Genomic DNA, 12,748 nt, shown 5'->3' on the forward strand with positions numbered 1-12,748 from the left:
GGCTCTGCAAAATCCGTAGTACCCAAAGAGAACAGTGGTATCTTTTTATTCAATGTGACAGTGTCACTCATAAATGCTAAACTATGTGTTTTGTGCTTTTATAGGCAGAAACGCTTCAAGCAATGCCAGAAGATGAGCGAAAGGCTAAAGCTGCCGCTGTCAGTGCCAGCAGACTTCTTACCCAGGAAGAATTCAAGAAAATACGGGTTGCACAGTTGGCAAAAGAAGTAACATCTGCGCCTGGGAAAGCAGAGAAGAGGAAGAATATTGAGATAGACAGTGATGAGGAAGACAGGTTTGTGTTGCCTTCTGTCCTGTTCTGTAAAAGAATCACTTATGAGTTTTGTACATGGTCTGTTCTAGTATTAAGCTTAAAGGGGTTGTCCACTACTTTATCATGGATGACCTATCCTTAGGATAGGTCATCAATGTCTGGTCGGGGTCCAACACCCATGAGAGGTAGACACGGCACTTCTGGTGAGTGGTGCACAAGTAGGATCCCATCAGCAGATATATGAAAACTTTGCACTCAAATGTGTCCAATAGAGATTAAATTTTATTTGTAGTATTTTCCAGACAAAAGGACATTTCGGTCTATAACTCGACCTTCATCAGTCCGCTGGATTAAGAAATAAGTGCTTAGACAACACAAGACAGAGCTGTGCAGTATCCACCGCTATGCAGCATCCACTGCTATGTAACACCCCCGCCGATCAGCTATTCTTGGTGTTGGCAGCCGCCGGTTGGAGCTGTTCAATTGTGGAGCCTCTCAGCCTTCTGATTGTGGCCGTAGCTGGGTACTGCACATCTGCCTCCTATTGATTTGATCCTTGTCATGGTGACCCGATGTCGTCATGACATCCGGGTCACCAGAGCGAGGAAACTTGCTGATCATGCTGCTTCAAGCGATCAGCCTGCAAATAATGATTGTCCCATAGTGAGACAAAATAAAAGTAAAAAAACAACTGTAAAAATAAATTTTTTAAAAAATAATAAAAAAGAATATATATTGATTTTATCTCTAAATATTTGAATGAAAAAAAGCAATAAAAGTACACATATTTGGTATCACTGTGTCTGCAACGACCCAACCTATAAAACTGTTCCACTGGTTAACCCCTTTAGTGAATACCATAAAAACATTTTTTTAAAAAGGCAAAAAACAATTCTTTATCATCATACTGCCAAACAAAAAATGGAATAACATTCAATCAAAGATGGATATAAATAAACATGGTACAGCTGAAACATCTTGTGCAAAACAAGCCGCCATACAGCTCCATCAGCGGAAAAATAAAAAAGTTATAGCTCTCAGAATAAAGCGATGCAAAAACAATTATTTCTTTATATAAAATAGTTTTTATTGTATAAAAGTGCCAAAACATAATAAAAAATATAAATGAGTCATTGCTGTAATCGTACTAACCCAAAGAATAAAACTGCCTTATCAATTTTACAATACACAGGATGGCATAATTGCTGGTTTATGTTCATTCTGCCTCCCAATAATCGGAATAGAAAGTGATAAAAAAATGTCATGTGCCCGAAAATTGTACCAAACAAAAGTCAACTTGTCCTGCAAAAAAACAAGACCTCACATGACTCCATATTTTCACAAATAAACACAAGTCATATCTAAGAAATTTTACCACGGTCATAAAGTACAATATTTCATGAGCAAACAAACTCAGAATCAGCGGCATCCGTGCAAGCGTTCCAGAGTTATTACTTCTTAAAGGGACAGTGGTTAGAATTGTAAAAAATTGGCCCGGTCATTAACATGCAAACCACCCCAAGGGTTAAAGGGGATTTCTGAGACTGTTGTTGTTATTTTTTTGTATTTTCTTTCCTGTTTTCCTATGAACTAACAGGCAGGTAGTTGCAAACTACCGGCTTCTTCTGCTCAGACTGATCACAGACTTCTGCTGGTGATTCTGCTGCTTCACATTAACAGAGCAGCTCTTCCTCTTTAGACTTGCTCTGTTGTCATGTAATTGTCTGTATCATGCTGATTGACAGCCAGCTTACTGCAATGGGTGTGATTAAAAACAACAACAAACATTCTAATGGCTATGCCTTCATAAAATATAAAGCTAGCATGAATAGTGCGGTTTGGAACCCCCACAGAACCTGCAGTTCAGTGTGATGCTGGAGCTGCTCCTCACTGCTCCCCCTCCTTTTGTAACCGTAAGGGGTTTCCTCTCTGTCACTGCAAAGGGCGAGAATGCACAGTGACGCTTTCCTTAATAGGCCCTTCGCTGTCAGGTGTTACTGCTCTGGGCTTCTGACATGTGAGGAAGATTGTGGTCGTCTTCCTCGAGCACAATACTGAGCATTTATATATTATCCCTGTTCCACAATCAGAGCGTTTCCCTAGTCCAAGTGGCTGAGAGAATTGGGACCAGTTCAGTGATAAGCAGGTGTCTAGGGTAACACTGTATGAAGGATGAACACTTTAGTACAAGAGCACATTTATATTAGGAGAGCGGTGTAACACTGTGGTATAAAATGTGAGTGGCTATTGCATAAAGAACATTTAGCAGACGGCGTAACCAAGCAGCTCAGGCAGCGGACACTCTGATTGGGGACGGCTTCATCACCATGTGCGGGAGCAAAGGTTCTCATTAGAAGAAGCCAGAGCTTACATGGAGAATGATGCCCTCAGACCATCAGTTAGAATGGTCCGTGCTGCTTCCAGTATCATGGAGGCTGTGTGGGGAGAGGCAATTGTCAGCAGTACAGTAAAGTGGGGAGCTGTGTGTGTATATATGTATGTATATATATATATATATATATATATATATGTGTGTATATATATATATATATATATATATATATATATATATATATATATATTTATTTATTTCTTTTTTTTTTTTTTTTTTTCATTTTCTGAGAGAACCCCTTTTAATGATTATTCTGTTCAAAACTGTATTCATTGCCCTGTGTAATGTTCGCTAATGACCATCGTCACCATGAAAGTTGGTTAACCACACCTAGATTAAGAATTATGCTCTTTGCAAGACTGCGGAATCAAGCGTTAATCCTTCTCACTGGGGATCAGAAGTGCCTTGCGGGTGGTCTCTTCATCAGTGATGTGCTCGGCTTCCTGCCCAAAATGCACTCCAGACCCTCATCTGCTTAACCCCTTATCTGACTTGCACTGTCAACAATTTCAAGGGTCAAAACTGCTAACTTCCTTTTTAAAAGCTGGAATTTTATTGTTTTGCTATTATATTTAATTGAATGCTTTTATCAGGCCTGCACTTATTGATCGCTATTCTGGCTGCTTTTATTTCCAGCAAAGGTGAATTGTTGTCACTCCGAGATATTGAACATCTTCACAAAAAGCCCAAGTCCGATAAGGAAACAAGGCTTGCCACTGTTAAGGTAAGCTTCTGTGTTATTATATTTGCTGTATTATGACCATTCTATTACTCTTGCTGCAAGGCCTCTAAGGCTTTGTTCTTGTAAAGCTACATTATTTTACTTTTCTAGGTGTTTGTTGTTGACGAGGTACAGAAGATATATAGAAATTAGAAAAGGTTGTCATATAATTATATTACTAAGCAATAAGCAACCATCCCACCTATTGCTAATTATTTTTACTAAATAGTCACTGCCTTTATCATGTTTTGTGCAGAGTAGAACACCGTATCTCATCAGCAATTGATGACCTTTGGTATAGCTGCTGCCACTAGGGGGCATACAGTTGGCAAAAATTGTAAGCTCCTCCAATTGGTCGTATCTCTTCTGCTCACTGAGTTTTGGCTTCGTGTATGTAGGAGGCACAGCTGCACACTTAGCATCTTTTCTATTTTCCTCTTTTATACTGTTGACTTTTCTCCTTATTACTGTATTTTTGGATGTTGGAACAGTGTGATCTGTCCTTACTATTCTCCTCACTACCTCCATAACGAAAAGGAGGACAGTGGAGAACCTACTTCCCTGTGACCTACCAACTATATGTATGTCCAACGTTTCTGTGGCTCCCTCTTGGTACTCTTACTGACATGTATATACACCAGCATGGACTGACATATATACCAGGTGGATTGACATCTACCTGTAAGGGGCGCAGGATGGGGGGACATTACCACATAATGAAGGGGGGAGAGGGGCAACTCTTGTCTTTATAGGATTTAGAACACTACAAGGTCTCTTAAATCTGACCAACATACAAGGGGGTCCCAGGTGCAAGTTTTGCATAGGGACCCATCGAACTGTAGCTACACCACTGAATTTATCCACATTCCTTTTTCCCAAGGAATGCGCTCTGACTTTATATCTAAAGACCAGGGTTACTGAGGACTCTCACTCAGATTCTATCCTGGACAAGCTACAGTTTTTAAATGTTACCTCTAGAGTTGACAGTCTTAATGCTGCCATGAAAAATGTTGTTCTTGTCTAGACTCGGGAATCTTCTTCCTAAGGGCTCTTTCACATGTCAGTGTTTCTAGTAAGTGTTGTGGCAGTTTTCACATGTACCGGAGACACTTACGTAGACCCATTCAAGTGAATGGTTCTGCGCACATGTCAGTGTGTTTCCACGGACCGTGTGTCCATGGGCAAAACACGCGGACGTCTGTTTTTTTAGCTGTGGCAAGGGCCGCAAAACATTCCGCACTCATGCACACTGACACATGGTGTGACACGTACTGGCACCTGGTGATGAAGACGGCTCACAAAATTGTCCCTTGCTCTGCTTCCAATAAGTGCAAGCAGGGGACAATTGTTAAAGTTGTATTCAAGTGTAAAACTAAGAATAAAATAAAAATTCACATTATACTTGCCTCAACACCTAATCGCCTAAAGCATTTGTCCCCTGTAAACAATCAAAAATAAAAAACTACATCCCTCACCTGTCCGAAGTTGACAGTTTCCCTCCGGTCACAGGCATCGGCTGATGGGACTATCTATTAGATGCGCCAGTTCTGGCGCTATGCCCAACTCTTCCCACTTGCCCTGTGGCAGTGAAGAGTGAGGTTTGTATTTGTGGAGTTGATGTCACCTTTGTATTGGTGACATCAAGCCCACAGGTTAGGCATGAAGAGGCGTCTATAAGACGCCTATCCATTAATCTATAGTTATATGGTAAATAAATGCACAGCAAGTATAAAGTCCTTTATTTGAAATAAAGACAGTTTAACTTTTTTATTTAAAAATAGCAAACCGTTATACGCACATAACGACCGTTACATTTAAGCCATGGTCTCCTGTAAAAAAAAACTAAAAAATAAAAAACAACCATATGCCTCACCTGTCCTACGTTCTGTCCCACGCTGCAATCTGTCTGCGTTAAATACTTTTCCACCTGGATGGTGCCAAGATGCAACCATCCACCCTGAAAACCATGGGAGAATGACCTGCTGCGAGTGAAGCATTGGTGACCTCATCGAGGCTACAGCAGGTCACCGAGGCGGTGTTCCCAGCCGGGCCCCTGAACTTCGGTGACCTCAATGAGCTCTACGCTGCACCGTGAGACTTTTTCTTAGGCCAGGGTCACTCTTGCGAGTTCAATGCTAGAAACTCGCATCAATTCCCTGCACTGCCGCCAGCACTTGGTACCGGAGTTTGCGGCTGCATGTATTTCTATGCAGCCGCACGCTCCGGTCCGAACCACCGGTGGCAGTGCCGGGAATTGATGCGAGAGACTCGCAAGTGTGACCTCGGCCTTACAGTGCTAGTGGTGATCTCATTGAGGTCACTGCAGTTCACTGTGAGACCTGCTCTTGCTGCAGCGAGTCATTCTCCCCTGCTCTTCAGCGTGATCGATCACTTCTGGCCACCGCTCATGCTGATGAGCAAATGTCGCATAGAAGGATTACGACGTTGGACACTTTGGATTCTTTTAACTTCGGATAGGTGAGGAATATTGTTGTTTTTTTATTTTATTTTTAATATTACGCTTGAATACAACTCTCAACATTGTCCTCTACACACTCTGATAGCAGGCAGAGTAGGGGACAGTGATGTGAGCTGTCTTAGGCACTCGGTGTCTGAGAATGGTATGTACTGTCCCGGTTTTTCTCAGGCGCCGGTATGTGTGATACTAATGCGGCACACGGTTGCCACAAGTATGAAACACAGACCCTGATATATCTGGTACTGATTTTTAAAGAGTCCTGAGGGTGGTACGTTCCCACGATTAGGAATTGCTGCAGTTTTAAGCTGCATATTTATGCAGCATCAAAACTGCAACTGCCAGATGTTACAGCATAGTGGATGGGATTTCTAGAAATCTCATGTCCACTATGCTTGTATGTGCACCTGCGGATCACCCACAGATACTGACACGCAAAGCATCTTTCATCGTCTTTGCAACAGAAATGTCACCAATAGAATGTATTGAATGCAGTAAATCCTCATGGTTCTGCGTTTTGAATGCAGCGATAATGCGCTGCGTCCAGAGCGCCTCTACTTCCTGATCGTGGGAAATGTAGCCCGAGAGGGTTTTTCTTCCAGCTTCACCCGTCTCCCAGCCTGATTTTTTTTTTTCTTTCTTTTTTTTCCTACAACCACAAATTTGGAGATTTTTTTTTTTTTATGCAGAAAGGAAGTCTTTTTTGTTTTGATTTCTCAAAAGCAAGATGCGTGAATGTCACCATTTCCAGACGATATCATTAAAAAAAATTCACCTTATTACCCTTTTTTGAGATGAGCACAGAGTGACCTGTCCCCACTATTATCCTCAATATCTACATCATGAAAAGGAGGACCATGACGTAGCTAGAGTTCGATGGATCCTGATGCAAAACTTGGACCTGGACTCCCCCTGCATGTGGTCGGATGTATGGGCCCTTGTAGTGTTCTACATCCTATAAAGACAAGCTGCTCCTCTCACCCCTTTTATTATGTAGTAATGTGCCCCCCCCCCCCCCCCCCCCAACATCCTGGGCCACTTCCAAGTATATTTGTAGAACAAAAGGTAATTTTTCCTAAACAAGGGATGCTTCAGTTTCTGCCATAACCAAGCACACCAGTCTACCTATGGCAGCTGCTAATATTTTCCTCTTCTGGAGTGAGCAGAGCCACCTTTAAATGGGCAAAACGGCTAACAGCTCTAAGGCATTCCTTAATAAATCGCCTGTGTAAGAAAAAACCTTTGCGAAGTTACCAGCTTGTTCTTTACCACTCTATACCCATTCACCAGAATCATTAACTCAAATACTGGATTACTGATACTGTCCCTAGCATTTTTGCAAATTCTGACCTTTTTGGCAGCTGCTTTGATCAGATATTTCTGAGGATATAGGTAACCTTCTCTCACCTGCCCCAAAAGAGATCCAGTCACTCTTGTATCCCCTAAAGATTGCAGAAACCAATTTTGTTCCTTTTGACGCTTCTAAAGCTGCACTCTTCTTACAGGAAACAGAGACCCGATCAAAAAATGCAGAGGTTTTTTTTTTCGCTCAGTCCCTTCTTCCTTAGGTTTTAGTTTTAGTCCCTCTGGAAAAACTCTTCAGTTTTATTTTTTATTTTAACTTTTTTTTGTTTGCTAAAAAAGGACTTGCACGTCCAGTCTTGTACCTGAAGAGTTAGGGTACCGTCTCAGTGGCACTTTGGTCGCTACGAGCGGCACGATCCGTGACGCTCCAGCATCGCTCCATTATCGCTCCAGCGTCGTAGACTGCGGTCACACTTCGCAATGCACGACGCTGGAGCGATAATTTCATGACGTGTTTGCGATGTAGAAAGCTGTTGGTTACTATGCGCACATCGTATACAATATCGTGCACACCTTTGTCACACCATGCGATCATGCCGCCACAGCAGGACACTTGACGATGAAAGAAAGTTTCAAACGATCTGCTACGACGTACGATTCTCAGCGGGGTCCCTGATCGCAGTAGCGTGTCAGACACAGCGAGATCGTAAGTATATCGCTGGAACGTCACGGATCGTGCCGTCGTAGCGACCAAAGTGCCACTGTGAGACGGTACCATTAGTTGTTGCATCAATGGATCTAAGGAACCTCCTCAGTAGATATCAAGGATGTGTACCTGTTCATGCTTATCTGTGAGTTTTGCCAGTTGTATGTTTATTTTGCAATCCCTTTGAGACATTGCCATTTTGTGTCTTTCCTGTTTGATTCAGTAAGTGCTCCAGTTGTCTTCAAGGAGGTCCTATCCTTTTTGTCTCTCCTTGGATGACAATATGATTAAATCCACATCCAGGTTGGCCAATTAAGGAAGTTGTCATATTGTCTTATAGCACTTCAGCTGGATGAGCAACCACTCAGTCTTTGCTGTACCATTCTGTGTCTTAACCCGGCTCAAGCCAAGATTCTTTACTCACTGTAAAGTCATTGCTCTTTACAGACGAATGTCCCAGTTCATTATGGCATGCGGGAGATGATACCATATGCTCAGTTCCATAATTGCCCTCTTCAACAAGACATTTTAACCCCTTCATGACCCAGCCTATTTTGACCTTAAAGACCTTGCCGTTTTTTGCAATTCTGACCAGTGTCCCTTTATGAGGTAATAACTCAGGAACGCTTCAACGGATCCTAGCGGTTCTGAGATTGTTTTTTCGTGACATATTGGGGTTCATGTTAGTGGTAAATTTAGGTCAATAAATTCTGCGTTTATTGTGATAAAAATGGAAATTTGGCGAAAATTTTGAAAATTTCGCAATTTTCTCATTTTGAATTTTTATTCTGTTAAACCAGAGAGTTATGTGACACAGAATAGTTAATAAATAACATTTCCCACATGTATACTTTACATCAGCACAATTTTGGAGACAAAATTTTTTTTTCTTTATCGCCTCTCATTGGGGGACACAAAAACCATGGGTGTATGCTGCTGCCACTAGGAGGCTGACACTATGCAAATAAAAAAGTTAGCTCCTCCTCTGCAGTGTACACCCCACCGACTGGCATTATACTCTTCAGTTTAGCTTAGTGTCAGTAGGAGGTGGACACGGGTCTTTCATTAGACCCTTATCTACCTCAATGTGCGTCGTTTTTCTTTCAGGTTTCCGGATGGGATACAGGGTGAGCAGTCACACCTGTAGTCCCACATTATGGACTATGAGTACGGCGTGTACTGCCACCCCGTATCCTCATAGATCCCTATCCAGGACCAAGATCCTAGCACACAAGCGTGCTCAGAAGTCCGGTCCTGGCTCCTTCCCCCACCCACTCGCCCACCAGAGCCTGTCGGTTGTGGAGACGAGGACGTCCATCAGCTCCCTGGACGTCTCATCCCCCTTTTAAAGGTTAGTACCGGCGTGGGATTTTTGAGGTAAGTATCCGGCGCCGCGGTTTCCCCCCATCCCTTCCTAGAGTTTCCTGGGGGTCTTACTAGGGGCTCCTGTATCCCGGGTCGCTGCTTGCATGGATCCCCGCAGCACGACCTGGGCTTGCAGTTTCTCTGCAGATCTTCTCTTACGGACGCGGGGCCGTTATAGGCTGCCGCGCCGTTTGCCTGAGGTGGGCTCCGCGATTTCTCCTACCAGTCCTTCGGTAGGGGCCACATCTTCTCCCCGCGGCGCACTGACCTCTGCGCCGCGGTTTTCCAGGGGGCACACAGGCGCTACGGCGCGCCGCAGTTTTTGCTGGGGGCTCTCCGGCGCTGCCGCCCTGACAGGTCGGCGCGCCGCGATTTCCGGGGGCACTCAGGCGCTGCGGCCCTGACGGACCGGCGCGCCGCTTCTTCCTGCGGCGCGCTGCTCTGGTGCCGCAGGGGGTTTCTCGGCAGCAGGTTTTCTCTAGCGGCGCAGCCTGTGTTTGGGGATCCTAGTTAATGATAAACTTACCTGGAGCAGCCAGTGCCAGGCAGCAGCTGCCAAGGCAAACAGGATCATGGGGTGCATTAAAAGAGGTCTGGATACACATGATGAGAGCATTATACTGCCTCTGTACAAATCCCTAGTTAGACCGCACATGGAGTACTGTGTCCAGTTTTGGGCACCGGTGCTCAGGAAGGATATAATGGAACTAGAGAGAGTACAAAGGAGGGCAACAAAATTAATAAAGGGGATGGGAGAACTACAATACCCAGACAGATTAGCGAAATTAGGATTATTTAGTCTAGAAAAAAGACGACTGAGGGGCGATCTAATAACCATGTATAAGTATATAAGGGGACAATACAAATATCTCGCTGAGGATCTGTTTATACCAAGGAAGGTGACGGGCACAAGGGGGCATTCTTTGCGTCTGGAGGAGAGAAGGTTTTTCCACCAACATAGAAGAGGATTCTTTACTGTTAAAGCAGTGAGAATCTGGAATTGCTTGCCTGAGGAGGTGGTGATGGCGAACTCAGTCGAGGGGTTCAAGAGAGGCCTGGATGTCTTCCTGGAGCAGAACAATATTGTATCATACAATTATTAGGTTCTGTAGAAGGACGTAGATCTGGGGATTTATTATGATGGAATATAGGCTGAACTGGATGGACAAATGTCTTTTTTCGGCCTTACTAACTATGTTACTATGTTACCTTTCCGGCGCATCTTTCTGGCGCCGCGGTTAGCCTCCTCGGCCGCCGGCTCCTACTTTAGGTCCCGGCTTCTCCGGGGCCTACTTCCGGTTTGCGCGCTCCCTCTCTTCCGGTCTGCGGGCGGGCTTTTTTTCCCGCCCGACATATTTGTCCTGCCCACCGGCGCCTCCGTGGCTGGATCCGCCCACTTCCTCCAGGGATTAGTCACTCTTCTGGTGTGCACTCCACAGCAGCACCTGCTCAGCCCCGCACGTGTTTTTTTCTGTGAGCTCAGCGATCTGCGCCCTCAGGACAGGAGTTCTCCGCTGACAAGTGGGACATCTCCAGGACCGGGTCCGTGAGTAGCTGCACTGCAGACTGACACCCTTCTCTGCCCACTGTCCCCTAACCCACTGGCATCTTCAGGGATCTCTCAAAATGTCTTCTAAAGGGGGCCGCTCTCGTCCCCCTACTTCTTCATCTTCTGCCTTAGTCACGTACTTTGCATGTTCGTCCTGTAACAGCAAACTTCCCTCAGGTCAGTCCTCCCCGCTGTGTCAGTCCTGCAGCAACCCGATTGTTCCCACCGCCCAGGATCCCCCGGCTGTTCCGCCCGAGAGTGATCCCCCCCATCCCAGGCTGGGCCGCCTCTCTGTCACAATTGGTGGCCGATTTAACACGGGTATCTCAAACCCTGGTGTCCGCGCTGGATCGGTTACCCCTGCAGACACCTGCCGTGGCCAGCGGGTCGCAGGAACCGCCGCCCGAACCCTCCTTGCTAAGCTACAAAAGGTCCAGACAGGAACGTCTGTCTGAGTCCTCTTCGCGTTCCATCTCGCCGCACGGCCCTCCCCCGCGGTTGGTGTCCCACCGATCCTCCTCCCCTGAGTCAGGCGAGGCATTATCTGATGCGCCCTCAGAGGATATTTCGGAGCTGGATCCTAACCAGATCGCCACCATGAGTGAGACGGTCCAGAACCTCATTCGGGCTATAAACCAAACCTGCGGCATCAAGGATCCCTCTACGGAACCCGCAGATCAGGCGGTTTCGTTTAGACGGGCCAAACCACCTTCAAAATTTTTCGCTCCTCATCCTGAATTCGAGGAAATCTTGGCCAGGGAGAGAGAGAATCCGATCAGACGTTTTCAGAGGGGAAAACGCCTGTGGGTGTTATATCCTTTTTCACCAGAACTTACCGCCAATTGGACGGTCTCCCCCTCGGTGGATCCCCCTGTTTCCAGGCTGTCCACCAACACGGTGCTTCCACTGTCCGGCGGAGCATCTCTGAAGGATTCTAACGACAGAGTTATAGAATCCTTCGCAAAATCTGCCTTCGAAGCGGCTTCAGCAGCGCTATGTCCAGCTTTTGCTTCCACTTGGGCTTCAAAATCCATCTCAAAATAAGCCAAGGATCTACGGCGAGGTATCCTGGACGGGGCACCTCCCGCGCAATTAGCGGAACTTGCCAACCAGATTTCCCACGCTGGTGAATACCTGGTTTCCGCCTCCCTGGATGTCGCATCTTGTGCGGCTCAGGCTTCCAGCAATGCCGTTGCCATCCGCCGGACCGTTTGGCTCAAGGCCTGGCAGGCGGACTTGTCCTCCAAAAAGTCCCTCACTAGTCTGCCCTTCCAGGGCTCTCGTCTCTTTGGTTCCCAGCTGGACCAAATCATTAAGGACGCCACCGGGGGTACAAGTTCTATTCTCCCCCAGGCTAAGCCTCGTCGCCCTCCTCCTAGACGGCAGTTTCGCTCTTTTCGGCCTTTTCGTCGCTTCGCTGCATCAAACTCTTTTTCCCAGCAGCAACAGAGGCCACAGGCACGTCAAGAGAAGAAGGCTGTGTCCTTCAGGCCCACTCCGTCCTGGCGTCCTCGCTATTCCCAAGGTAGATCGTCCAGGCCCAGGACTGGAAGATCCACCTCCGCATGACTCGGCAAGACTCCAGCCCAACTCCCAGGTTGGGGGGCCGTCTTCTCCGTTTCAGGGACGTCTGGATTTCCGCGGTAGAGGATGCATGGGTCAGGGAAGTTGTATCCTCGGGATACAAAATAGAGTTCGCCTCCCGACCCAGGGATCGTTTCTTCCAATCCCGTCCTCCAAGGGATCCCGCTCTGGTTCCGGGCTTCTTCGCAGCCATCGCTTCTCTGCTCAAATCCGGGGTAATCGTTCCCGTCCCAGAAAAAGAGCGGTACACGGGTTTCTACTCGAACCTTTTTGTGGTACCGAAAAAAGACGGCAAGGTTCGTCCCATTCTGGACCTCAAATTGCTGAACAGGAGGGTTCGCCTGAGACACTTCAGGATGGAATCCCTTCGTTCAGT

At 46.1% G+C, this 12,748-nt stretch overlaps 1 protein-coding gene across 1 annotated transcript in view; it reads left to right on the forward strand.

The window, feature by feature from the left end:
- Positions 1-12,748, forward strand: part of SDAD1 (SDA1 domain containing 1) — a 108,409-nt gene that overhangs the window by 86,369 nt on the left and 9,292 nt on the right. The window contains exons 19-20 of the mRNA XM_069743401.1: positions 105-295; positions 3,303-3,390. Of these exons, the coding sequence (XP_069599502.1) occupies positions 105-295; positions 3,303-3,390 (279 nt within the window). The remainder of the gene's footprint in view (positions 1-104; positions 296-3,302; positions 3,391-12,748) is intronic.

The sequence above is a fragment of the Ranitomeya imitator genome, chromosome 1 (assembly GCF_032444005.1).
Source record: "Ranitomeya imitator isolate aRanImi1 chromosome 1, aRanImi1.pri, whole genome shotgun sequence".
Taxonomy (NCBI): Eukaryota; Metazoa; Chordata; class Amphibia; order Anura; family Dendrobatidae; genus Ranitomeya; species Ranitomeya imitator.